This window comes from Spermophilus citellus (assembly GCF_964194105.1).
Source record: "Spermophilus citellus genome assembly, chromosome: 5".
Classification (NCBI taxonomy): domain Eukaryota; kingdom Metazoa; phylum Chordata; class Mammalia; order Rodentia; family Sciuridae; genus Spermophilus; species Spermophilus citellus.
The window spans coordinates 114,776,419-114,804,164 of NC_138186.1; the positions used below are offsets into that span (position 1 = coordinate 114,776,419).

Consider the following 27,746-nt stretch of genomic DNA (forward strand, 5'->3'; position numbering starts at 1 on the left):
TTGGGCATTTTTTAAGCTAATCTTTGTATATTACTTACCATAAGCCTTATACTGCTTCGTATTTCACATTGTTAATGCACTGGTACCTCACCATACTCTTTCATACATGTTTTGTGCCAGGAACCGTGGTGCACGCCTGTAATCCCAGTGGTTTGGGAAAATGAGGCAGGAGGATCATGAGTTCAAAGCCAGTCTCAGCAAGGCCTCAGTGAGACCCTGACTTTAAATAAAATACAAAAAAGGTCTGGCTCAGTGCTTAAGTGCCCCTGAGTTCAACCCTCAGTACCAAAAATAAATAAATAAATATATTTTGTTATGTATTTATTTAGTGCTGGGGGATCAACCCAGGGCCTAGCATATGCTAAACACATGCTCTTCCACTGAGCTATACCCCTAGCTCAAAAATAGTTATATTATTTCCCTCATTTTACACAATGAAACTGAGACATGGGGGTAACATGACATAGCCAAGGTCACAGTGTTCACAAGTGATGTAACCAAGATTTGAACTCTGGTTCCATAACCCATGCTTGCATGCCTGTAACCATTCTATAAATTTCTTTTTTTTTTCTTTTTCTTTTTTTTTTTTTTTTTTTCCTGTACCAGGGATTGAATTCAGGGGCACTCCACCACAGAGCCACATCCCCAGCCCTATTTTGTATTTTATTTAGAGACAGGGTCTCACTGAGTTTCTGAGTGTCTTGCTTTTGCTGAGGCTGGCTTTAAATTCATGATCCTTCCGCCTCAGCCTCCCAAAATGCTGGGATTACAGGCTTGCACCACGGGGAAGGCCTACACATTCTTTTTGTATTTTGTTCATCCCTTTTGTCTTGAGAAAGATTACTGATAATAATAGAATACTTGCATAGATTGGCCAACATACATATTTCCCAAGAGGAAAATCTAGTTGGGAAACAGCCTCAAGATATCAGTTGTTGGGTGAAAAAAAAAGAGGGTAAAAGAAGAAGAAGTAATGACCCTGACTTTCTGGCTCCCATCCCCAGCACCTCCCAGTATCTGAACAGGAAGATTTATGTTCAGCAACTAGTCAGTACTGGGGGTGTGTGGGGGAATCTTCCCATTTGGCCCTTGGATTTCTTTCTTCAAAAAAAAAAAAAAAAAAAAAAATACAGAGGTACACAGCCAACCAGAACACTACAATTTATCTTATATTAGTGATAATTTAATCTGCTGAATGTGATTTGAGAACTGTTTCTATTTTCATAATATCCTTGGTGGAAACATTGGAAATAGCTTTTATTTGTGCCAAGCACTGTAATGAACACATTATACAGATAGGGTGACCAGATAAAATACAGACTATCTGGTTAAATTTGAATTCATATGTCCCATGCAATATTTAGGTCATACTTACGCTAAAAAAAGAGTATTTGTTGGGCCAGATGTGGTGATTTATACCTGTAATCCAAGCTACAACAGGAGGCTAAAGTGGGAAATCACTGTGTCCAGGAATCTGAGTTCAGTCTACACAGCCAAACAAGACATTTTCTTAAAAAAAATAAATTAAAAAAAAAGGTCACTGACCTGAAATTCAAATTTAGCCAGGGGCAGTGGCATATCCCATAATCCCAGCTATTTAGGAGGCTGAGGCAGGAGGATCACAAGTTAGATGCCAGCCTGGGCCACTTGTCAAGACCCTATTACAAAATAATTGTTTAGATTTGTTTTGGGGTACTGAGGATTGAACCCAGAGTTCTTTTTCCACTGAGCTACATCTGCAGCCCTTAATTGATTTTTTTTCTTTTAAATTTGAGATAGGGTCTTGTTAAATTGCTTAGGGCCTCATCAAATTGCTGAGGCTGGCCTTGAACTTGTGAAACTACTGCCTCGACCTCTCAAGTGGCTGGGATTACATATGTGAGCCACTACAATTTATTTCAAAACAAAATTTTTAAAAGAGCTGGGATGTAGCTGAGTGGACAAAGCCCTGGGTTCAATCCCCAATACCACAAAAATAAATAAATAACTTCAAGTACTACATAAATGGAGGACACAGGATTGGATAAACATGGACTCTGTGGCAAACATCCAATCTCTAAATTTCCAAGAAAGTGTGTTTCATTGCAATACAGATACAAAGTGAACACAAAGGAAGGTGGGTACCAGGACCACATGGTGCCCAAGGGTAAAGTTGCTTCCACCCAACCACAAGGCTGTTCTGGGATCAGGTGACATTAACAGCTTGAGGAGTTTGTATTCTAGAACATTGGCCCCATTTTCAATTGAGATTATTCAGACAACAATCTTGATTTTTCATATTGAGGTAGGGTAGAAGAATAAAGACAGGTAGAAAGGGGACAGGAGGAAGGAAAAAGAGAATGTTGCCATAAATCTGATTTTTTGTTTTTTGTTTTTCTTTTTGTTTTGTTTTGTTTCTGCAGCACTGGGGATGTAGCCATAAATCTAAAAGTCCCATGATCAGACTCCCAAGAACTATTTTTCCTCCAGCCCTGTCCCTCATAAATTCCTGAGAAGTCTACAAATCTTGTAGTTACTATAAACTCACTTCTCTATGAAAAGCACCTTCTTTTGTTTTCGTTCTATATTTTATTTTATTTATTTGTCATACTAGGAATTAAACCCAGGAGTGCTCTACCACTGAGCTACATTCCCAGCTCTTTATTTATTTATTATTTATTTTGCAGGTCTTACTGAGTTGCTGAGCCTGACCTCAAATTTGCAATCCTCCTGCCTCAGCCTCCCAAATTGTTGGAATTACGGGTGTGCACCATCCAGCAAAGTTACTTTATTTTAACTAAATAACAATATACTGTTAGCCTACCCAGGTGTACTTTCAGATTAGATCAAACAGAGGAGATGTGTTTTAATAAATCTATAAGATAGGCACATTCCAAACATTAGATAGAAGAGAGATGTCAACCTGAAGATCTTGGAAAGGACCAGACCATCATAAATGTCTTGTGATTGTGATCATAGAGCTAAGCTGGCCAGGCTGCCATTTCCACATACCTTCCTATGTTCACCCCTTGCAAAGTTGCCTTTAAAAAAGCAGTCTGAGACCCCAAAAGTGCTTCTCTTGAGATAGCCCACATTCTGCTCTGAGAATGCTTAGCGTCACTTTTTACTTTCTAATAAAATTCTTCTGCTTTGCTAAAACATGATATGCTCTTAAATTCTTCTCTGTGACATGTTGAGAGCCTGGAAAGTCCAAGCAGAGGTCTCCTCTGCCTCTGAAGAGAGCTCCTTGGACCCCTTATGGTGACAACACAACAATTAAAACTGGATGACAGTGAGTAAGTGAATTTAATTTGGTTCTCTGTGACCCTGATTTTGCATTCTCCCCCACACCCTATATCACTATCTTTCAGCTGTTTAAAACAAAATGAAGCCCATCTAACAGTGTGCAAGCATTGGAATCACTGCCATTCTTCCCCTTTGGACATAAGGGTGGGGAGAGGCTTGTTTTGTGGTCACACTTTAATGATAGATCCAAAGTTCAACCTTAAGTTAGTTAGTAGCCTTGAATTTTAAGGTTTATCAACATATGGCACAATTACTTTAATTTTCTCCAATTTTTCTTTTCCTTAGCAGAAAGGAGAATTTTCATGACCATGACATAGGATTAGCTTCCATTTAAGCTCTAATTATACAAGATTGAGTCATGAAAATGCTAGCTTTGTCAGTTAAAAATGGTCAAACATCAGCAATTTCATATGGTTCAACTTAGTATAAATACAATGATAGATAAATGAATGCAAATCCTCCTTTGTTCTTCTAGAACATCATCGTAACAACGACAACCACAGAAATCTCAAATGTTTCCTGGTTACCTGTACAATGTGCACCCACATATGGATCTTAGAAATTGTGGAATAGCAGAGAATGAATAGTGGCAAAAGGAGCGCTCATGGGAAAGTCCCAACAAATTATAGCTTCAGGCCTTAACCATAATTACACAAAACACGAAAAAGCTGTCCTTGAGGACATTGCAAACCACATGGTTCAAAGAACAAGGATACTTCTGGCCAAAGAACTTAACCTTTTCATGTTACTAGTGAGCTCTAATCTTTGGTCCATCCTTCAGCCTAGAATACAATAAAAAGTACATTTATGAAGAAAGCTCACATATCCCCTTGCCGCAGTCTTGGCTGGGCACAGAATCACGAGCCACTCAAGCAGGAACAAAACTTTATTTTGAAAAAGCCGCCAATACTCTGTGTAGGCGCTGGCAAGCCAAACCCGGTCCTCCCACGCGGGCCTCCACCGGAACCGGAACCGCGCGTTCCCGGAACCGGGGGTCCCCGGACCTCCCCCGGAATTCCCTCCTACTATCCTTCCCCAACCAATGGGAACTCTCCATGAGTCCCGTAACATGAGTCTGGTAGCAGGCCAAGGTGAACAGCAGGAGTCCAATTTCCATATGAATGTAAATCTTTTTTTTTTTTTTGAAAGAGGGGAGAGAGAGAGAGAGAGAGAGAGAGAGAGAGAGAGAGAGAGAGAATTTTTTAATATTTATTATTTATTTTTTAGTTCTTGGCGGACACAACATCTTTGTTGGTATGTGGTGCTGAGGATCGAACCCGGGCCGCATGCATGCCAGGCGAGCGCGCTACCGCTTGAGCCACATCCCCAGCCCTGTAAATCTTAACATAATCATCTCAGTGGCTAGCTGGCGTCACTTTACAACCAAAGGTGCCATACATCGTATATTTGCTTGTGGCTCCTAGCATCCCCTGATACAGTACTGGGTACTTAAGAAAAACATTTGGGGCTGAGACTTTCTCTTTATGGTTTCATATTTTGGGTCATTGTTTCATTGCTTATTATTGGCATTGTTTTATCCCTATTGACTCTAAGGTCCTTATAATAGGGAGCATTATTAGGGTTGTACAATTTAGGGGGACTAAGTCACAAGTAAAATATGCAATAGATTCATGATACTCGTGTGAAAGGAAGTGGACAGTATCTGCTGTAGGTTTTCTGTTTCCCAAGGTGACTGTCAGTCACAGTGGCCTATAGTTAGTAAGTGCTCAACAAATTTAGCTTACTTGCTATGAATCAATCTATACCAGCAATCTCAACTGTGATCTAATGAGTGGTATTGGTATGATGGTGACAGAGTGCCCCTGGGTTTAATCCCCAGTGCTGGAAGAAAGAAAAAGAAAAAAAAGGAAGGAGTTGTGGCACAGTTGCCTAGCATGTGAGAGGCCCTATACTTTATCCTCAGCACTACACACACAAAAATAATAAAATAGATGAAAATATAATCATGAAGATTTTTGGAAGTTGTAAGTTGGGTATTAAAAACACTATTATTGCTGAGTGTGGTAGTACACAACTATAATCCCAGCGGCTTGGGAGGCTGAGGCAGGAGGATCACAAGTTCAAAGCCAGCCTCAGCAATTTAGCAAGACCCTGAGCAACTTAATGAGATCCTGTCTCAAATAAAATATAAAAAGGGCTGGGGATATGGCTCAGTGGTTAAGCACCACTGGGTTCAACCCCTGGTACCAATAAATAAATAAATAAATAAATAAGACTATTATTGCCAGGCATGATAGCACATAACTCTAATCCCAGTGACTCAGGTGGCTAAGGCAGGAGGATCACAAATTCAAGTACAGCATAGACAACTTAGTAAGACCCTGTCTCAAAATTTTAAAAAATAATAAAATGGGCTGGGCATGTAGCTTAATGATAGAACACCCCTGGGTCAATGCCCAGTACTAAAAAAAAGAAGAAGAAAGAAAGAAAAACAAAAAGGACAAACCTATGGCAAGATTTATCAAGAAAAAGAAAGGGAAAAAGGGCTGGGGATGTGGCTCAAGCGGTAGCGCGCCCGCCTGGAGTGCGTGCGGCCCGAGGTTCGATCCTCAGCACCACATACAAACAAAGATGTTGTGTCCGCCGAGAACTAAAAAATAAATAAATAAATATTTAAAAATCTCTCTCTCTCTCTCCTCTCTCACTCTCTCTTTAAAAAAAAATGGAAAAAAAGAAAGAGATGTAAAAGGTGAGAAAATATTAGCAACAATTTTATTTTATTTAACTGGAAAACTCACATAATGGAATAATCCATGGAAACTGTAACTTAAAATTAAAGAATAAATAGAAAACCTAGAGTTCAGAGTGTGGCTCAGTAGCAGAGTACCTGCCCAACATCAATAAGACCCTGTATTTGATCCCCAGCATCACAAGAAAAGAAGAAAAGGAAAAGAAAAAAAAAAAAAAGACAGTGGGACACTTCTGCATTATCAATTCTAGTTTATTATCATTCAAAATAATTGAATTGGTAGTTTAAAATCTTCCCATGTGTGAACATACATAAATCAAAAACACAAAATCAAGTGTAAGAGGAAAAATGTTTCTTTTTCATCTTAGGTTCATGGCTGAAACCGAAATAAGAATAGACAATGCAAGAAAAGCACACACTGCTTTTTTTTTTTTTTTTTTGTTGTTGTTGTTAGCTTTTTATTTTTTATGTTTTCAGTAATGGGGATGGAACCCAGGGCCTTGTGCATGCTATACAAGCACTCTCCCACAAATCTACATCCTTACCCACAAATTTATTTAACGTAAGTTTTACCTGACATGGGACCTTCATAAAGAAAAGAAGAGCTGAAGAAAAGGGTGCACCTGTGTACTTTTTCTGCAAGGGATGATGAAGTGGATAGGCATGGTAGCATGGTGAAGCATCAGTGGGCAAAGGGGTATTGACCTGATGGCAATAGCTAGGGGGACTTACAAGGCTGGTGTGTTCAGGTTTTTTGCTGTGTCTGTGTCTTCAGAGATAAGGGTGTTTCTATCCTTAGGGCACAGGAAGGGCACTTCTTGAATGAGGATCTTGTAACCTGCTTCAAGGAAAAGTTACAGGAGAGATCTCTCTCTCTCTCTCTCTCTCTCTCTCTCTCTCTCTCTCTCTCTCTCTCTCAGATCCATCCCTCCCTTTAGGTTTTAGGACCTGCTTCAGGAGAAGAGGAAAAGTGAGAGTGACCTTTCTGCTCTTGCTGTTTCATAAAATACTGAGCAAGGTGCTGGTTTTTTGATTTTTTTTTTTTTTAATTAGTAGTGATGTTACCAAAAGCTCGGTCCTTGTCCCAGATACTGATCCAACAATGAGGACACAATTTTGAGAAAAAGGAAAAAGAAGTTTTATTGCTTTGCTAGCAAAGGAGAAACACAGGAGACTCCTGTTCCAAAGTCTGTGATTCTCCCCATCAGGGGGAACAGGTTTTATTGTTGTTTTTTCCTGAGGTGATTCAAAAGCTACATTCCACTTGTTCTGTTTCCCCAAGATTGTGTGGAGAGATTAGGAAGGAGAGATCAGGGAGGAGATCAGGGAGGAGAAAATCAGGGAGGAGAGGATCAGGAAGAAGGGGGGAAAATGTCAGTTTTAGAGAAGCAAGGCTATAGTCAAAGCATAACCTGGGCCACTGTTATAGTAGTAGTAGCAGTATTAGTACTGGGGTTTGAATCCAGGGGTGCTTAACCACTGAGTATATCCCCAGCTCTTTTTTATTTTATTTTTGAGAAAGGGTCTCTATAAGTTGCATAGGGCCTTGCTAAATTGCTGAGACTGGCTCTGAATTCATGATCCTCCTGCCTCAGCCTCCCAAGCCACTGGGATTGCAGGTGTGCACCACCACACCCAGCTCAGAAAAATTATTTGATAAAATTCAAAATTTGGAGCAACTCTGGAGACTGAGGCAGGCTAGAGGCCAGCCTCCACAATTTACCAAAACCCTGTCTCAAAATACAAAAATAAAAAAGAGCTGGGGATACAGCTCAGTTATAGAGTGCCCCTGTGTTCAATCCCCAGTGCCCCAAAAACAACACACACAAAACCAGCACCACCACAATAAATTCCTTGAGAAGGTAAGAAAGGATGGAACATTCAGGGCACCAGTGGAGGCTTGAGGCTTTTTGGTGATTAGCTAAACTTGAGGTTTAGGATAAACAGGATGAGGCAGTAAAAGAGAACTTTCTACTCCAGGTAGAAAGTGTGTATATGTGCTGTGTGTGTGTGTGTGTGTGTGTGTGTGTGTGTGTGTTGCTGGTGGTAGTACTGGGGGTACTACAACAGTCCTTTTTATTTTTTATTTTGAAACAGAGTCTTGCAAAATTGTCCAGGCTGGCCTTGAACTTGCCTCAGCCTCCCCAGATAGCTGGGTATGTACCACCACATCAGGCTTAGAAAGTAATTGTGTGGATTTCATATAAGAAAATGAAATTTGAGGCTGGGGTTATAGCTCAGCAGTAGAGCTATAACTGACTTGTACATGTGAGGCATTGGGTTTGATCCTCAGCACCACATAAAAATAAATAAAATAAAGATATTGTGTCCATCTTTAAAAAAAGAAAGAAAGTGAAATTCAACCCATAACCCAAACCCTACATAAGATAAATATTTATACCAAATTAAGTGTTGCATCCCAGATTTTAGGGCTCAACCAAGAGATCAATTTTCAGCATCTTCTGGTCTGAAGTAGTGCAGTGCTAGTGACTAAAATGGGATCTTAGTTCAGTAGGTGGTCTACACCTGTGAAAACCACATCCCCCTAAGGCACCAAATACATAGGAATCCTATGGGGGAATTTCTCTCCCATAGGAAAAAGAAATGGAGTAGGATAGGCAGGGGGATACTGTAAAGAAATGCAAAATGTTTTTAAAGTCACTATACTTTACATTACTTGTTAATCTCACCATAGATTTCAACTATGATTAGCATTTTTAAAAACTACCTTTATTCATCTAATTAAATGTTTTTTAAAAAAATATTTTTTAGTTGTAGTTGGACACAGTACCTTTTATTTTATTTATTTATTTTTATGTGGCGCTGAGGATCGAACCCAGCACCTTGCAAGTGCTAGGCAAGCACTCTACCGTTGAGCCACAACTTCAGCTCCCCAGTTTTTATTTTTTTAAAGGCCAGTGACCAATTTGATTGTATATAATTCAATATCACTGTATTCTCTTCTTCCATACTCACCATAATTATTGAGCAATTCTGTCAGTTTGTAATAATTATGATTAACCCTATTACAGGCATATTTATTAACAATGTATCTGTAATGTTTCACAAATGACTTAAACTAGTAACTGCAACTGTGCATTTCTCAATATGTCAACAGTATAACTGAACTGAAACATGTTAATCTGTATCATTCCTACACTTGAAACAATTTGCAACTATTGTTTCTTATTACACAAATGCAATAAGAATTTAGCCACTGTGTGAAGCTGCATAAAAAAAAAACATTAACTTGGGCCTGGGGTTGTGGCTCAGTGGCAGAGCGCTTGCCTAGCATGTTCAAGGCCTTGGGTTTGATCCTCAGCACCACATATAAATAAATAAATAAATAAATAAATAAATAAATGGTATTGTGTCCAATTACAACTAAAAAATATTTTTTAAAAGAAAATATAAGCAGCAAAGCTATTGTGCAGGACAATTAACAGAGGACTTTCTGAAAACAAAGAAAAATCTATTTCTAATTTGAGATGCATGTGTTCCCAAAAGCATTAATATGAACAGGTATAAAACTATGAAACAGGTATTCTATGAAAATTCTTCTTTTAGAATCTGGTTCGTCTTGTTACTTCAAAAGGGCTGTTTCCATAGATACACTAGCCGGGCGTATTTTTACACTCACACACACACATACACACACACATCCTCTTTTTGGCCATCCAATCACCAATAGGTGACAAGTGAACTGGACAAACCAGGGTGCAGTTTATCCTTTCATTCTCTTTAGGATGTTCTAAACTTCCACGTTCTAGAATGTGTGTACATTTATTTGGAGACAACGTTTATAACTCTCTCAAAGGTGCTGGCAACTCCAGAGAAAGGACCGTTGCATTATAGCTAAGCTTTTCTGAGCCACGTGGAACCACACGGCGCTGCAACCTGGCTCAGCTAGGCCTGAGGCGGTCCTCAGGGCGCCGCTCCTGTGGGGTCCTCCAAGGCGTGGCCTCCAGCAGGGGTCGCTGCGCCAGTATCGCCCTGACCACGCGTCATTTCCGGCCTGTTCTGGCCTTGCAGGCGGAAGGGGCGGGGCAGGGGCGGGGCAGGAGCGGGTGGAGGGTTGGACTGGGGACCTGCAGTCGGCGCGGCCGCGGGGAGGGAGCGGCGGCCCTGACATACAGGTAAGTGCGCCCCTACTGGCGCGCTGCGCCCCCGGCCCGTGCCGGTCTCCGTTGCTTCACTCTTTCACTGTGAAACATACGCTGGGAGCTTCTGTGCCCCGCCCACACTCCTGCCAAGTCCACGCAAGAGTCTCCTGCGTCCTGCTGAGTCCGAACAACCTGCGGACGCCGCGTGAGCTCTGGGGCTGCACGAGGACTGTGGGCTTGGGTGCGTCGGGGCTCCTGGGCCGGGGCGCTTCTGCTGGCTTCAGACGCAGACTCGGAACCCGGTGACGTGGGTGTTCAATTTCCTCTGACCTTGGGGAGTTGGAAAGGTGCACAGCCTGCAGAATGGGGAGGGCACGAGGGGAATCCGACCTTGTCTCAGCCCTCAGCTTCTGAGGTCTCTAGAAGGGACTGTAACCTTAAGCTACAGTAATCTTCACAACATTTAGACGGGTTTCCCCATCTGACGGATCCATGTCCTGTGCAGCGATTTCAGCTTCGTGCAGGTCAAGGACATGTTGCCTTTGTATCCTAACATTGCTCTTCTTGCAGACCTAGGTTAGTTCACAGATTTTACACCTCTTTCGGCTTGTTGGCACTCATGCTCCTACTCCTCATCCACACAGCTGAAGAGATATTTCAATGTACGCTCCTATTCGGTCATTTTCCTACTTAAGATCTTTCTGCGGCTTCATGCTGTCTGGGTCAGGTTCAAACTTTGATTGTCCAGACTTAGAGATGTAGCCCCTTGCCCATCAGTCCAGTCCCTCTGTGTGTTCTTTTCTGCGTTCATTTCTAATATACCAGTTCTCCTGGTCTACTTTCATTCCACAAGGTTTTGTTTGTTTGTTTTTAATTTTTTTTAGTTGTAGTGGTGGACACAATACCTTTATTTTTATGTGATGCTGAGGATCGAAACCAGTGCTTCACACATGCCAGGCAAGTGCTCTACCACTGAGCCACAATCTCAGCCCCCGTTTTGAACTAAGTGCTTAGCAATTGCCAGGCATTATTCTTGCCTATTAGAATGCAGCAGAGGAGGGGAAATAGGGGTGAAGAATCCTACTGTTTTGAAGTGTTCATCTTAGGGACACGGGCAAACAAAAAACACCCAGTAAATTACATGGTAGCATGTAATAAGTGCTGTGGAAAACAAAGTATACAAGGTGGGGCTAGGGATGTGGCTCAAGCGGTAACGCGCTCGCCTGGCATGCATGCGGCCCGGGTTCGATCCTCAGCACCACATACAAAGATGTTGTGTCCTCCGAAAACTAAAAAAAAAAAATAATAAATATTAAAATTCTCTCTCTCTCTCTCTCTCTCTCTCTCTTTCTCTCTCTCTCTCTTCTCTCTCTCTCTCTCTCTCTCTCTCTCTCCCCCGTCTCTCTCTCTCTCTCTCTCTCTCTCTCTCTCTCTCTCTCTCTCTCTCTTGTTCTGTTTACATTAAAAAAAAAGTATACAAGGTAAGGGATTTGGGGAGGGCAAGATGGAATAGAATTGGAATAGGGTGCTGCTGTTGTAGAGTCTTGCCTCACATATCGAACTGGGTTTGATCCTCAGCACCACATGAAAATAAAATAAAGGTATTGTGTTAATCTGCAATTAAAACTATTTAAAGAGTAGGTAGGCCTCATTGAGGGGACACTGAATCAAGATTTGAAGAAGGTAGAGAGTTCCTTTTGCAGATAATCGGAATAAGAGTGTTTCACAAAGCTGGAAGAAAGTTCCCTGCTATGGTTTGAATGTGACCCCAAATTTCATGTGTTGGGAACTTGATCCTCAGTGCAGCTGTGTTGAAAGGTGGGACTGTTGGGAGGTGATTGGGTCATGAGGATTCTGCCCTTATGAATGGAGTAGTCCATCCATAGGTTAATAGGTTATTTGAGGAAGTGCTTTTGTTATAAAAGAGAGCTCTCCATATTCTTGCTCTGTGTTGCCATGATGCCCTCTACCATGTAACCATGCATCAAGAAGGTCCTTATGGGATGCCAGCACCATGCTTTTGCACTTTACAGCCTCCAGAAATGATGAGCTAAATAAATACCTGTATTCACTTACCTGGGTGTGGTATTCGGTTGTAGCAATAGAAAATGAGCTAAGACAGTCCCTTGTATCTGAGGAGTATGAAGAAGGCCAGTTGTCTATAATTGAGCGAGCAAAGGGTGAAAGAGGCAGGTGATGAGAGTTTTGGGTGCTTTGGGGGGGATTTGAGGAAACAAGTAACATAGTCTGAATCACTTTTTTAAAGAATTTGTGGTACTGGGGATGTAACCCAGGACTGTGATCCATCACTGAGCTACACCCCTAGCCCTTTATATTTTATTTTGAGATAGGGTCTGAGTTGCCCAGGCTGGCCTCAAAAGTGTAATCCTTTGCCTCACCCTCACAAGTAGGTATGGATTACAGATATAGACTGGTCTGACAGCTTTTTAAAAGAATCAGAGGATCATTCTTGCCATATTGTGGAGAACAGACTTCCTTGGAGCCTTTGTGGCACCTGGGGATGGGTGATGGTGGGCTGAATCTGTAGTAGCAGTGTAAGTAGTAAGAAGTGGTAGGACTCTGGACATGTTTTTAAAATACAGCCAAGGGGCTGGGGATGTGGCTCAAGCTCGCCTGGCATGCGCGGGGTGCTGGGTTCGATCCTCAGCACCACATAAAAATAAAGATGTTGTGTCCACTGAAAACTGAAAAATAAATATTTTAAAAAATTTTCTCTCTCTCTTTCTCTCTCTCTCTCTCTCTTAAAAAAAATACAGCCAACATGATTTCCAACATTATGGATATGATGGAAAGAGAAGCATCAAGAATGACTAGATGCTTTTGTTGTTAGCAATTAGAAGGATGAAGTTACCATTAACTGGGCTGTAGGTGGAGCAGGTCTGGGGCTGGGGGTATATGAGGAGTTTGTTTTTGGACCAGTTAAGTTTGAGGTGCCTATTACTCTTGTGGAGATGTCAAATAGACATTTGGACTTTGTATTGGGGGTTCTGTTCACTAAATGGACTCACAAGACTCAGCATATAATCATACTCATAGCTATAATTTATTACAGCAAAAGAATACCAAGCAAAATAACCAAAGAGAAAAGATAAACAGGACAAAGTCTGGAGGAAACTAGGCACCATTTTCTCTAAAAGTCCTCTGCAGTAGAGTGACACAGGACATGCTTAATTCCTATAGCAACCATTATAACAGACTCCCAGAAAAAAAGTAGGTATTTAGCATAAAAAGAATGGTACAATTTTGGCACCATTCCTATCAGTTTGGGGTATGGTGGGAACTTTCTTAAAGTCCGAATTCTCAGACAACTTTGCAAGCAGGCCTTTCTAAGGATTGTAATTTCAGGCTTGTTAACTCTTTTTGTGCAGATATACAAGTCTAGAATTAGGGGGAGAGTTCTGGAATGGGGTTATAGATTAGGAAGTACTTGGTTATATGGGTAGTACTTAAAGCCATGGAAATACTTGGTGTTTTGATGCATTTGTCAAAACAGCTTGGCTGAGCGGGGCAGAGTGGTACATATATGTAGTCCTAGCCTGGGAGGTTGAGGGAAAAGGATCCCAAGTTTGAGTCTAGCCTGGGCAACTTAGTGAGACCCAAGACTTTTTTTTTTTTTTTTTTTTTTTTTTAAAGGACTGGTGGTATAGCTCAATGGTAAAGTGTCCCCGGGTTTAATCCCCAATGCCAAAAAAGAAAAAAGAAAAAAAAAGTAGTTGACAGTATACTTAAAAGCTGAAAAGAAGAGGACTAAGACTGAGCCTTTGGGCCCTCCAGTAGTAAGATGCCAGGGAAAACGAAAGGAATTAGCAAAGGAGTTTTGAGAAGTAGCTCTTGGTGAAATAGGAGGAATTCCAAGAGTGAGGTGTCCTAGAAGCAAATAAAGAAGAGGGAGTGATCAGAAGTGAAGTAAAATGAAGACTAACCAATGACCTTTTGAATTTAGAAAATGACAGGAATGGAATTGGAAAGATTATGGACCCATCTTTTGAGGAATTTTATGTAAAGAAGAGCAAGAAAAGATAGTAGCTGGGAAGTAGTAAAGTTAAAAGATTTGCTTTTTTTGTTTATTTGATTTTTTTTAATGAGAGAAATAGCAACATGCTGATAGAATGGTCCACTAGAAAGTGAAAAAAAAATAATTGTTTCAGGTCACCTTTGCTATTAGAATGTGCCTTAAACATCCATTTCCTTGAGCCACAACTTGTTACAGGGTCTAGTCTCCTCCAGACCTATGTTCATTTCTGTTCTCTGACAGCCAATAAATAAATTACTTGCCCACATTGTAACTAAATGGCACTACCATCAGGGCAAGGACTGGGTGTTTTACACCTAGGTCTGGTCAGGTCCTTGGATATATGGGCAAATGAGTGAATGCAGGTTAGATGTGGTAATGGGTAGGATATTCAGTCATTTCTAGAAAATGAATCTGCAACTATTGAGTTAATAAAATAAAAAAAGTGCTATGCAGAAAGGGAGTGAGAGTGAGGAATATGACACAGTTTCTGCCCTCCCTCCTCTTTGAAGATGGGAGATAAAACAGTCCACGTGAACTAATTAGAAAATGGCAAATTACGTAGTATTTGTGCAACTAGAGTCTGGTGCAGGGGTTAGCAAAGGATGAGAGGGGCTTGTGTGGAATCTGGAAGAGATGGAGGCCATGCTAAAAGGACAAATCTTTTCAGCAATGGAATATTTCAAATGAAATATGAGGAACCCTGGATTCTCTCTGACCTCCTACTTCCACCTTAGGGCTCCTCTGACCAGTTCTGGGTTCTTGGGCTCCTCCCTTGAGGCCCAAGTGTCCACTGGCTAACATCTTCAAATGGTCATCATTTCCAGCAAAAACTAGATTAATTTGTTTCTTCAGTTTTATATTTTTCATATATTTTATCTAAACATCCAGTAGGCAGTATTTGCCTGCTGGAAAGAGAAGCAGATCAGAGAGGGAGTAAGTAGCTAATGAACACAAAGGTAAAACTTAGTTTGACATTTAAAAATGTGTTTTATTTACATGTTAGTATGATTTTAAATAGTTACTTTTTGCTAGTAAAGGTTGCCTCTTGTAGGTAAATGTGACCATCTGATGTGGGCCTAAGGCATCATATCCAGGCATTCTTCAAAGAAAACAACAGTGTAGTATAAAGCTAGGACTTTTTTTTTTTTTTCTTTGTACTGGGAATTGAAACTAGTACAAAATTGAACCCAGGGCCTCACATATGCTAGGCAAGTCCTCTATCACTGGGCTGCATCTAGAGCCCTTTTTAAAATTTGTATATTTCAAGATGGGGTCTCCTTAAGTTGCCCAGGCTGACCTTGAACTTTGTGATCCTCCTGCCTCAGCCTTCTGAGTCATTGGAATTACTCAGCTAAAGCTAGGATGTTAGAATAGGGAATGTGACACCCAGGAACTGACATAGAGACTCAACTTCCTAACCCTAGTGATGGCCATTTCCTTCCCCTCAGTTGAAGTGACTGTTTTTCCCAGTCCCCCCCCCCTTCCTAAAACTCCATTCTCTCTGGTATTATAGTAGGTGAAGGTAGCTTTTGTTAAAGAAAAAAAATCTTTAGTGATCCTTGAAACACAGAGTCTCAGAACTCCTGGGATATCTCCCTCCTTTATCTCTACTTTTATAAAATGTAAATTTCTTTCTTTAAATGAGTATTGTTCAGTTTCTATTAAATTAGAATAGTATAAATGTACCTTTTCTCCCCACTGGTGCCAGGGCTCAAACCATGAAATGCAAGGCAAGCACATTACCACTGAGCTATTTAAGGCTTAGAATAATAAAGTCAAGTTTATGTTGTCTACTCATTATGCGAGGAAAATGAAGCCCCAAAATGTTAACTATAAACTGAAAGTAGCCAGCCCTGGTTGGTTTTTGTTGTTGTTGTTTGTTTGTTTATTTGTTTGGTTTGGTTTGGTTTGGTACAGAATCAGGGATTGAACCCAGGGATGCTTAACTCCTGTGTCACATCCCTGGTCCTTTTTATTTTTTGAGGCAGGGTTTCACTAAGTTGCTTAGGGCCTCGCTAAGTTGCTGAGGCTGGTTTTGAACTCATGATCCTCCTGCCTTAGGCTCCCAAGCAGCTGGGATTACAGATGTGTACCACTGCACCCAGCTAGCTCTGTATTTTTGAGTGAGCCATACAGATAATTATTGTTGTCAGCCTTGTAATAAATGAAATAAATAGAAGTAAATGTAATAAATGGAAGGAAACCTGAAGAGAACCATTATCAAAGAAGTCATTACTTAAATATAATCTTGGCACAAAGACATTTTACAGACTCACAATATGAGGATATCAACCATGTGGAAACCCTTCTCTTATTACCAAATCATGGTCCCTAAAACCATCTTGGTGTGCTTAGGGAGGTCTGCCACCATCATAGTATGATTTCTGCTGCATTTGAGGTGAAGATAAGGAATTGATTGCTCTCTAGCATATCAGCATCTCAGTGTCTCTGCAAATGATTATCTAGTTTTGTGGGTCTCTGCCCCTTCTGCTAGCAAATGCCTCAAACAGTGGGAAGAAAATGTTAAAGGAAGTAAAAATCAGCCAGCAGCAGTGGCACATGCTTGTAATCCCAGCAGCTCAGGAGGTTGAGACAGGAGGATTGTGTGTTCGAAACCAGCCTCAGCAATGGTGAGGCGATAAGCAACTCAGTAAGACCTTGTCTCTAAATAAAATACAAAAAGGGGCTGGGGATGTGGCTCAGTGGTTGAGTGCCCCTGAGTCCAATCCCTGGTCCCTCCCCAACCCAACATTAAAAAAAAAAAAAAAGGAAGTAAAAATCAGGTCTATCCCATTTGTTTATTCCTAGCTCTGATTCACCGGGGTTGAAGGTTGAAATCATTTAGAGGTTCATTGTGGGTTTCATGAAGTCATGATCTGCTCTTTCCTTGGCATATGAATATTATAAGGATATAGTATATATTAATAAACAGTTTCCCAAAATTTTTCTTTTTTAACAAAAGAAAAGTCATTGAGAATTATTGTTAATATTTTTCAGTAGCAGTCAATACCCAGAGCTAATTGGAGGGAGGGAAAAGAGTAGAACCAGTGTTTTCACACATGTTGGTGTCTTATTGAACCATTGTGACAACCCTAGGAGCTAAGCATACTAATTGCACCATGGTATGGTACTGCTCTTGGCAGGTACAGACTAATATGGCCTTGTATAGGGAGGCCTACGTGTAATACTAGATATAAAGTGTTCACAGCATGTGGGTGTGATTTATGATGCTGCACTTGTGAAATAAAACTAAATTATTATCTGTTTCAGGTTACATGTGCCATGGCTATGACTAGTGTCAGATTTCTCACTGGTGTTTTAAGAAGATCAGATGCCTGGATTGGATTCTGGAGTGTTCTTCAAGGGACACCTTCTTCACATATATTCTGTGCTTCCTGGAATCGATACTTGTATTTTTCTAGTAGCAAGTTAAATACATCAAAGTATAAAATACTTCTCCATAGTATCTTCCCTTTGAGACTCCCAGGGCTTTTGGTATCTCCAGAATATATTTTTCCATTTTCCATAAGACTCAAAAGTAATATAAGGTCTAAAAAATCCTCTAAAAAGACTGTGCAAAAATTAGAGGATGAAGAAGACTCTGATGAGGAGGGTGATCATGAGGACAGGAGTGAGCAGGAAGCTGAGCTGGAGGATGACCCTAGTGTAATCAAAGACTACAAAGACCTGGAGAAAGTTGTGCAGTCTTTTCGGTATGATGTTATACTGAAGACAGGCCTTGATATTGGGAGAAAGTGAGTATGATGTATGTTTTATTATAAACCCAATTGTCATCTGGTTATTTTAATGTAGTATCATAAATCACTCAGCCTGTATTTATGGTAAAGAATAACCACAGATATGAAAGGACCTTATAGGTAACCTGTTTCAACTATTTCATTTTATAGATGAGAAAACTGATTCCCTAAGAAGTCAAGTGACTATCTGCAATTCCCATGTTCCATATTTCCTTGATTCTAAGGCACAATTGAGTGTACGATGAACCATTGATTTAATAACAGCTTCTTGAGGAGAAAAGGAATCACCATATTAGATGTATATAGCAAGCATAGAAACGCACCTGGATTTCACTACAATGTGAGAAGGTACCTTTCAGAATCAACAAGAGGAGTATATTGTGGTGGTTAATAATACAGGCTCTTGAACCAGACTACTGGGGTTTCAATCCTGGTTCTGTGTATGACCCTGGGCAGGTTACTTCAACTCTCTATATCTCAGTTTCCTCATCTGTCAAACAAGGATAATGGAACCTCCTTTAGAGGTTAATTGCTAGGATTAAATATCTATCCAAAGCACTTATAATGGTGCCTGGCACATAGTCAATATTCAATATATGTTACATATTATGAAGAAAATTTAATGTGTTTGTAATACATAGAAATAGTAACTGTAACTTTCAGAATTTCTTTTTTTAAAATTTTTATTAGTTATTGATGGACCTTTATTTATATATTTGTTTATATGTGGTGCTGAGAATCGAACCCAATGCCTCACACATACTAGGCAAGTGCTCTACCACTGAGCCACAACCCCAGCCCCCAGAAGTTCTTTAATATGCTCATTCTCTCAGCTAGACTGACCATCATTGTCACTCATTCCTTTAGCAATCATTGATTGATTGTGTGCATACTGCATACAAGGTAAGAATTGTGGTATGAATAAATTCAGAAAGATTTCCTTATGTAATTTGTACCTTTAAGACCTCATTTAGGGGCTGGGGATGTGGCTCAAGCGGTGGAGCGCTCGCCTGGCATGCGTGCGGCCCGGGTTCGATCCTCAGCACCACATACCAACAAAAGATGTTGTGTCCACCGAGAACTAAAAAAAAATAAATGTTGGAAATTCTCTCTCTCTCTCTCTCTCTCTCTCTCTCTCTCTCTCTCTCTCTCTCTCTCCCTCTCCCTCTCTCCTCTCTCACTCTCTCTTTAAAGGAAAGGAAAGGAAGAAAAGGAAAAAAAAAAGACCTCATTTAATGGCATAATTTAATTTTTTAATTCATGAAGCTTAAGAGACTCAAAAAGATTTGGGCCCATTGGTCCCCCTCTTGGCATGATGATCAGAATTTGTTGAATGTTCTCCAAAATCTGGCAAACTCATAAAGCAGAGTAGTAGTTACTGCTGTTATTATTAAATTGAACCCCAACTATCAGTCATCTGGAGTCAGATCATCAAAAGGAAATTTTTGTCTGCATCCTCTGATCTGGTTGTTATGAATGTAGTGCCTGGGTTTTCTCTCAGAGTGTAGAACAGGTGCCTGAGGGGAATTCAGTGTCCACTCACTTTGAGAATTGCTAATCACCAAGTTGTAGCCATGTAGTTGTTGCACTGGGAGAATGGAGGTTGGTATGCATGCTAAAACCTCCTATAGACAGGCACAGTGGTGCACACCTGTAATCCTAGTTACTCGGGAGACTGATACAGGAGTATCACAAGTTTGAGGCCAGGCTAGCAACGCAGCAAGACCCTGTCTCAAAATTTTTTTTAAAAAGAGGGAGGAGTCTGGGGGCGTGGCCCTGTATTAGACCAAGGGTTTAATCCCTACTGACAGATACACAAAGCCTCATCTAATTATCAGCCCAACAGTACTAGAAAATCTTTGCAGTAGTTCAGCATATATTCAGAAGTGCCCTTTGGTCTCCCTGTTTTAGATACATACAGATAAAGTTGAGTTTCACTTTCCTAGCATTCAAAATGCAGATTTTATGGGGCATCGTCAGAATAAATATTAACGGCAGGTGCTTCTCTCAAACCTGTATAATTATTTTGAATATATTTCTATATTTTAAAGTACTTTGACTTTTTTTTTTTTTTTTTTGAATAGCAAAGTGGAAGATGCATTCTACAAAGGTGAACTCAGACTTAATGGGGAAAAATTATGGAAGAAAAGCAGAACGGTGAGACATTAAACTTATAATGACAGCCAGAAATTTTTGTTTATTGTTCTGCCACTACTCAATGCTGCCCTGTTTTCCCTTACCTTCTCTTGGGGTCCTCTGTAGTTCTGGTCAGCTGGTGGGCGTTAACAACAGGCTTCAGTCACACAGACTACTTTCTCCTTTGTAGCCTTAATGACCTTGTGATGAAGAGGATTTTGGAATAAGCCACCATCAGGACTGGCAACAATCCATTAATTAAACTTCCAGGGTATTAATGTTAGCCTCCATGGAATCATAATAATTAGATTAAAAAGAAACATTTGATCCATGTAGAGGTGTTCTTTGCCCTGATGTTATTTGAGCAGATGTTCCATTCTGTTCACTTCTGCAGCCCCCACTGAGCTCTTGCTTGGGTACACTGCTTTGTGTGTACAGCAGCTTGAAAAAGATGGTCTGTATTTTCTGACAGTATTATTATTTTTGTGTTGTGGGGGTTGTTTGCTTGTTTGTTTTTTTTGTCATGTAGGGGATTAAACTCAAGGGTTTGTGCATGTTAGCCAAGCACTGCCACTAACACTCTTCTCTTGACCTTAAAAGAACAGAGAAAAAAAAAAAAAAAAAATATATATATATATATATATATGCATATGTACACACAACATACATATCTGGGATTTTTGTTTTGTTGTTTTGTATTGCTACTAGGGATTGAATCCAGAGGCACTATACCCAGAGCTACATCCCCAGCCCTTTTTATTTAGTCTAACTAAGTTGCCAGGTTGACCTCGAACTTACTTATAATCCTCCTGCCTTAGCCTCTCAAGTCACTGAGACTATAGGCATGTACCACCATGTCTGGCTGATATATTTGTTTTTCAGTAACTTAGTGAGGCCTTAAGCAACTTAAAGAGACTTGTCTCAATTTTTTTTTTAATATTTATTTATTTATTAGTTATTGGCGGACACAACATCTTTGTTTGTATGTGGTGCTGGAGGATCGAACCCGGGCCGCACGCATGCCAGGCGAGCGTGCTACCGCTTGAGCCACATCCCCAGCCCACTTGTCTCAATTTTTAAAAAGAGGCTGGTTGGGGCTGGGGCTGTGGCCCAGTGGTAGAGCACTTGCCTAGCATGTGTGAGGCACTGGGTTCGATTCTCAGCACCACATATAAATGAATAAAATAAAGGTCCATTGACAACTAAAAAATATTTAAAATAAAAAATAAAGCTGGGGATGTATCCAGTGATAAAAACCTCTGGGTTCAGTCCCTAGTACCACCAAAAAAAAAAAAAAAAAAAAATACACACACATATATATATATATATCTGAAATTAAAATATTTTCATTACTATTATGTATCTTTGGCACGTTATGGATTGTGTTGATTTTCTTCATGCCTTTTATGTTATGAATTTTTACCATAAGTATGTGTCACATAATTGGAAAAAATAAATACTGTTAGTAAAAGTTAACCAAACACATTAAAAGGGTTAAGAGAAAGACCCTTTTTTAAAAGTTTGGAAACATAACACCTATGAGATATTGGAAGATGTCATCTCTTAATGTTAAGGAACAAATATTTCAGTGAAGTTAGATACACTTTTGGAGGTAGGTTTTATTTCATCTTCCATAATCCCCCTGGGATGGGAAACAGTAACTGTCCTGACCTGCACTGGGGTGAGCACTGAGGCATCCTACAGACCTTGTTCCCTGAGATACAGGTTCTTGCAGCTATGTGGGCAGAAGGAGGGAAAACTCCCCCATGCTTGTCTCAGCAACCCCCTTCCCCACAAGGCCCAGAATCCTCTGAGAGCTCTTGAGTCGGCAGGTTCAGACTGGCGTGTCAGCCATTGTTCAGTGAACTGCATAAAACCAGGTGCTCCAGATAGGCCCTGCTCTGCCCTTAATTGCTTTCTCCTCAGTCACCATATTCCAAAGGCAAGACCTGTTCTTGGAATATGGAATGATTACTCCCTGCACACCCTGCCTCTCTGCTGGGGCCTCATTTACAAACCCCACAAGCCTATTTTTCTCCCTCTGCTTTGAGATATTGTTAACTAAGGCCTAATTGCTGCTGCTTCATTCTGCCATGGGTGTTCTGTTGTCTCAACTGCCTTCCAGATTTCTCCTGAGGGTCAGCAAAGGCAGAGACCAGCATTAACACTCAGCTGCCTTGTTACTAGGAGGCCTGGTAGCCATAGAAACTGCAGCTAAGGGGAGATTTGAAATGTAGATATTTGGAACAGCCAGTAATCCCAGCCAGTTTTGCTTTGTGTCTGCTAAAGGACAGGGCCTGGGAGGGGAATAAAGAATGCCTCGCTTTCCTTGGCCTGCTCCACAGAGCCTGTGTCTGGCTGCTGGCCCCCGGAGGGTCAGGCGCTTGCCGGATGCTGCAGTTCCAACCCTGGCTGCCTACAGCTGGACAAAGCTTTTCTGTGAGCTGCAAAATAGGTGGGATCCAGATTGCTATAGGTGCTGAGTAGCTGTTGACAAACAGTGGGTGTGAGGAGCCCAAATGTGGGGTTGATGTCTTCCTAAACTCACCTCTCCCCCTGATCATCTGGGCACAGGAGAAACATCCCTAGCCTCTCTCTGCCCCAGAAGGAAGCCACCAAAGGGATTCAGGAATTCACTTTTCAACTGCACGATAACTGAACCGTGTATCTTTGAAAGGATGCAAAGAATATTGCCTTTTACTTGTATACCCTTTTGTATCACGTGCATTTTTTATTAAAAATGAATTTTAATGAAATAAATTTATACAAAAGAGGTAAGCAGTTTCCAAGCCTTGTATTTCTTTCTTTTTATTTATTTATTTATTTATTTATTTATTTATTTATTTATTTATTTATTTATTTATGGCAGTATTGGGGATTGAACATAGGGGTGCTGTACCACTGAGTTACATTGCCAGCTCTTTTTATTTTAATTTATTTTGAGTTTTAAGTTGCCACTGCTGGCCCCAAATTTAGAGTCCAGCTTGGAGCTGGCCCAAGTCTTACATTTCTGATTGAACCCAACAGAACTATAGGAGGGCAGAGCCCCTCCAGATGATGCCTGTGTCCATTCTTCATAGTTAGGGAGAGAGCAGTCTTTTTGTTCTTTTTAGATATACGTGACAGTAGAGTGTATTTTGCCATATTATACATAAATGGAATATAGCATTCTAACTAGTATTCCATTCTTGCAGTTGTACATGAAGTGGAATTATATTGGTCATGTATTCATATATGAAAATAGCAAAGTTATGTCAGATTCACTCTACTGTCTTTTCTATTCCCATCCCCCCTCCATCCCTTTCATTCAAGGGGAGAGCAGTCTTGATGCCTGACTGTAATTTGAGTCTGTTTCTCAGCCCAGAGGAGAAGAAGTCATTGATTTAAAATTGGCCCCTGCCTTGAGAGTTTTGCATCTAGCTACTGTGTGCTTCCCAGAATGACCAGTGTAGAATGGTGGCTAGTAGGTAGGCATGTGCATGTTGAACATCAAAGTTAGACTTGCAGAGGACTTGGGTGGGTGGGAGAATAGATATGGGGTTGTCCTGATGAGGTACAAATATTTTGATTGTCTGAAGTTGTGTCTGCTGCAGAGAATGTAATTGAAAAATAAGGTAAAAGTCAGCATTTGACATCTTGTGAGTTTTTTAAAATATTTTTTTAGTTGTAGACGCACACAATATCTTTATTTATTTTTATGTGGTGCTGAGGATCCAACCCAGTGCCATACACATGTGAGGCAAGTGCTCTATCACTGAGCCCCAGCCCCAGTCCTGCTGCTTTTTTTTTAAGAATGAATTTTTTAATATCTTTAATTGTAGATGGACACAATACCTTTATTTTTGTGTGTGCTGAAGATCAAACCCAGTGCCTCACGTATGCTAAACAAGTGCTGTACCCCTGAGCCACAGCCCCACTCCTTTGCTGTCTTTTTTTTTTTTTTTTTTTTTTGTACTGGGATTGAACTCCAGGGGCACTTTACCAATGAACTACATCTCCAACCCTTTTCATTTTGAGACAAAGTCTCACTGGGGCCTCGCTAAATTGCTGAGGCTGGCCCAGAACTTGTGATCTTTCTGTTTCAGCCTCCCAGGTTGCTGGGATTACATGTGTGTGACATCCTGCCCAGCAATATCATGCTTCTTAACTGATGCCCTCTAATAGGCTGTTAAATAGGCATGTAGACTGTATAGACCACCACACATGGGTTTTTCCCCACCATTGGGAGTGTTTGGGAGGCCTGTTTTTTTAGCAGGCTCTGGCAACTGGGTCTGTTTAGTCCCTTCTTGAGCTTCTGGGAAGATTCCGTGAGATCCTGAGCCACTGGGACCCGGTAATCTGTCACAGGTTCTTCACACCCTCAGCACAGGCCTGAGATTTCAGGACTTTGAACAGGCAGGACTGCCCTAGGGTGTGCCTTGAGGAGCTCAAGCCAAAATTCCCTTCTTGGCAAGAATGGGTCTGACCCACAGTATCCAACGCCACCTTTGTGGGTGGAGGCTTGTCTCTGTGATTGTATGGCATCACTTGGGCAAGCTAACACTGGTGTGTTTTGTTTGTTTTTGTTGGTGCTGAGGGTTGAACTCAGGACCTCGTATGTGCTAGGCAAGTGCTTTTACCACTGAGCCACATCCCCAGCCCTGGGCCAGCTAACACTGGAAAAGCAGTTTCTTTACTTCCTTTTCTCTGCAGCTGACTGTTGTCCATAGTGAATGATTTCCAACACACTGCCTCAACTCCATTTTATGTAAGTCACCTGGATTAAAAAAAATCAATGAAAGTAGCCAGGCGCAGTGGTGCACACCTGTAATCCCAGTGGCTCAGGAGGCTGAGACAAGAGGATTACAAATTCAGGGCAAGGACTGGAGATATGTCTCAGTGCTAGAGTGCCCCTGGGTTAAATCCCCAGTGTCATGGCCTCGCCTGTAATTCAAGTGACTCAGGAGGCTAAGGAAGGAGGATTATAAGTTTGAGGCCAGCCTCAGCAATTTAGGGAGACTGTTTCAAAGAAGGACTTGGAGATAATATAGCTTTAGTAGTAAAGTACCCTGAGGTTCAGTCTCTAATATGATGATAATCCCAGTGACTCCTGAGGCTGAGGCAGGAGGATTGCAAGTTCAAAGCCAGCCATTTTGGCCAGCCCAAGAAGACTGGGGAAGTAAAATGTCCCTGGGTTCAATTCCTGGTATCCCCCCCAAAAAATAAATAAATAAATAAGTTGAAGCGTGGTGTTGGAAATTATCTTTCCAGTACATGTGGTAATTTCTGTGCACAAAGATTGTGTTCCACCTTCTTTATCTTGCCAGTATCCCCAAAACAAATATGTCCATTCAAATATTTCCTAAATCATCCAATCAACATATTTGAACGATTCCACACACAGAAACTGCCCACCCACAGGCAGTCAGTTGTCTAGCTCTGAAGAATACTGGCTGGTGTTGAGTCCTGTGTGTGAGGCACCCTTTTGGGGAGGCTCTTTCACTCTAAGGCACAGGAAAGGGTGACAGATTCAGAGGAGTCAAAGCCCTTTCTTCTGCCCATCCTGGATAATGATCACATGATCACAAGGAGAAAAACAGATGTCTGCATAGGCCTGGGTGTCCTGAAATATAATGAAGGTTCATTTTCTTATTCTTTTCAGGTGAAAATAGGAGATACATTGGATCTTCTCATTGGAGAAGACAAAGAAGCAGAAACAGAGACAGTGATGAGGATTCTCCTGAAAAAAGTGTTTGAAGAGAAGACTGAAAGTGAAAAATACCGAGTGGTGTTACGACGGTGGAAAAAGTTAACATTGCCTAAGAAGAGTATGTCTAAATAAATGGATTGTTTTTTATCCATGAAGCTGCTTTCTAATGGTGGGGAAAGGAGCCAACATTTAAAAAAAAAGGGGGGGGGACTTTTTACTAAAATAAAGTTCTCTTACCATTAGAGGAATCAGAGCATTTTGTGAAGATTAGGAGACACTTCCTGGCCAGTGTTTCTCTCCAGACTGGATCTGTGCTGCTTTCCCCCTCATTGTGGAGAGAACCTTTTGCCCAGAGTGAGGTGTGTTCTGGAGGAGCAAAGCCCATGGAGGGCTTTAATGACCTGCCTCCTGCTTCCCACACGACCTACCTCACGAGTCATTATGAAATAAACTGCCTTGTTGTTTCCTAGGATTTTTATTTGAAATTTTCCCCTGCCCTGGGGCCAGCTTCCCCAGGCTCAGGCTTCTTACGGCAAAACTAGCAAAGGAAAGGTTGCCCTTCAGTTTATTACAGAAGCTTTGGGAGGTCCCTTTCTTTACCTGCCTCCTAAATTACCAACACAACTGGCCCTAGTTTTCCTTCAGAAATCTGGATGAGTGAAGTTGTTATAACTAATTCCATCCAGGCTAGAGCCCATTTGAAATTGTTTAGAGAATTCGTCAAATTAAGGCAGGCAGAGTATTGTTGTAGAATGGTCCTAAGTTAATGTTTTCTACAAACCAGGCAGACATAGTATGCACCTGTAATCCCAATAATTCAGGAGGTTGGTGCAGGAGAATCACAAGTTCCAGATGAGGCTGGGCAACTGAGTAAGTCTCTATTTCGAAAGAAAAAAATATAAAAGGCTGGAGATGTAGCCCAGTAGTGGAGCACCCCTTGTTCAATCCCCAGTTCTGGAGGGAAAAAAATGTTCATTTTTACATCTTTGAAAAAAAAATTATATATACATACACACACCTCATGTGGTTCACCAAGCCTAAAATATTTACTATCTGACCCTTTACAGGAAAAGTGACCCCTATTTTAGGGTGATAAGTAGAGGATTTACTTTTCAGGTGAAAGTAGGAAATAAACAGTTTTTAACCAAAGAGAAAGTTTAACCAAACAGATTAATTATTCTAATTTCTCAGGAAAACGTCACAAAAGGAACCAAACCTATACAGAATACAGTAGCAGTAGAGGGACACGTATACTCTATGTCATCCACTAAGAGGGTATCTACATAAATAGTCTGGTCTGTAGGTTCTCAGGAACTATTTCCTACCATTAGGAAAGGTCAGCTCCACAGGGAGAGACTGAACAGTCAGTCACATCAAAAGAGTTAGCTGTGTGGGTTTTGTTGTTTTGCACTGGGGATTGAACCCAGGGGAGCTCTAGCACTGAGGTGCTTCTCCAGCCCTTTTATTTTTTGAGACAGGGTCTTGCCAAGTTGCTGAGGGCCTTACTGAATTGCCAGGCTGGCTTTGAACTTTCTGTCCTCCTGCCTCCGCCTCCCAAATCCATGGGGTTACAGGCGTGCACCACCATGCCTAGCGTCTGGGCTCCTTTGTTTGCTCTCCTTAGAATCAAGGCTGACAGTGAATGGAAACGTCTGTAGTCCAAAGCAATGGATGTTTGGGCCCATGAGTCTGAGGTCTTTCACCAGCTCGTTTTTAATTTTTTTTAGAAGACTCAGGAAAATTTGATTTTTATTTGAAAACTTAAAACTCTTGGGAAGAGGGCTGGGGATGTGGCTCAAGCGGTAGCGCGCTCGCCTGGCATGCGTGCGGCCCGGGTTCAATCCTCAGCACCACATACCAACAAAGATGTTGTGTCCGCCGAGAACTAAAAAATAAATATTAAAAATTCTCTCTCTCTCTCTCTCTTTCTCTCTCTCCTCTCTCACTCTCTCTTAAAAAAAAAACTCTTGGGAAGAAATAATATATACTGTGCAGTGTAAGCTTTTCCATAATTTCCATAGCTTACAAT

General features: G+C 41.0%; 1 protein-coding gene across 2 annotated transcripts; it reads left to right on the forward strand.

The window, feature by feature from the left end:
- The first annotated feature begins 10,041 nt into the window (after positions 1-10,041).
- On the forward strand, positions 10,042-27,586 carry MTRES1 (mitochondrial transcription rescue factor 1). Of its 2 annotated transcripts, none has more exons than XM_081293811.1 (4): positions 10,042-10,131; positions 17,405-17,889; positions 19,977-20,049; positions 25,670-27,586. In XM_081293811.1, exons 2-4 carry the CDS (start codon positions 17,417-17,419, stop codon positions 25,847-25,849), a joined length of 726 nt encoding a protein of 241 aa, XP_081149937.1. In that variant the 5' UTR covers positions 10,042-10,131; positions 17,405-17,416; the 3' UTR covers positions 25,850-27,586. The 2 variants fall into 2 exon arrangements, with proteins under 2 accessions (XP_081149937.1, XP_081149938.1); XM_081293812.1 differs by having other exon boundaries at positions 25,680-25,809.
- The last annotated feature ends 160 nt before the right edge of the window (positions 27,587-27,746 follow it).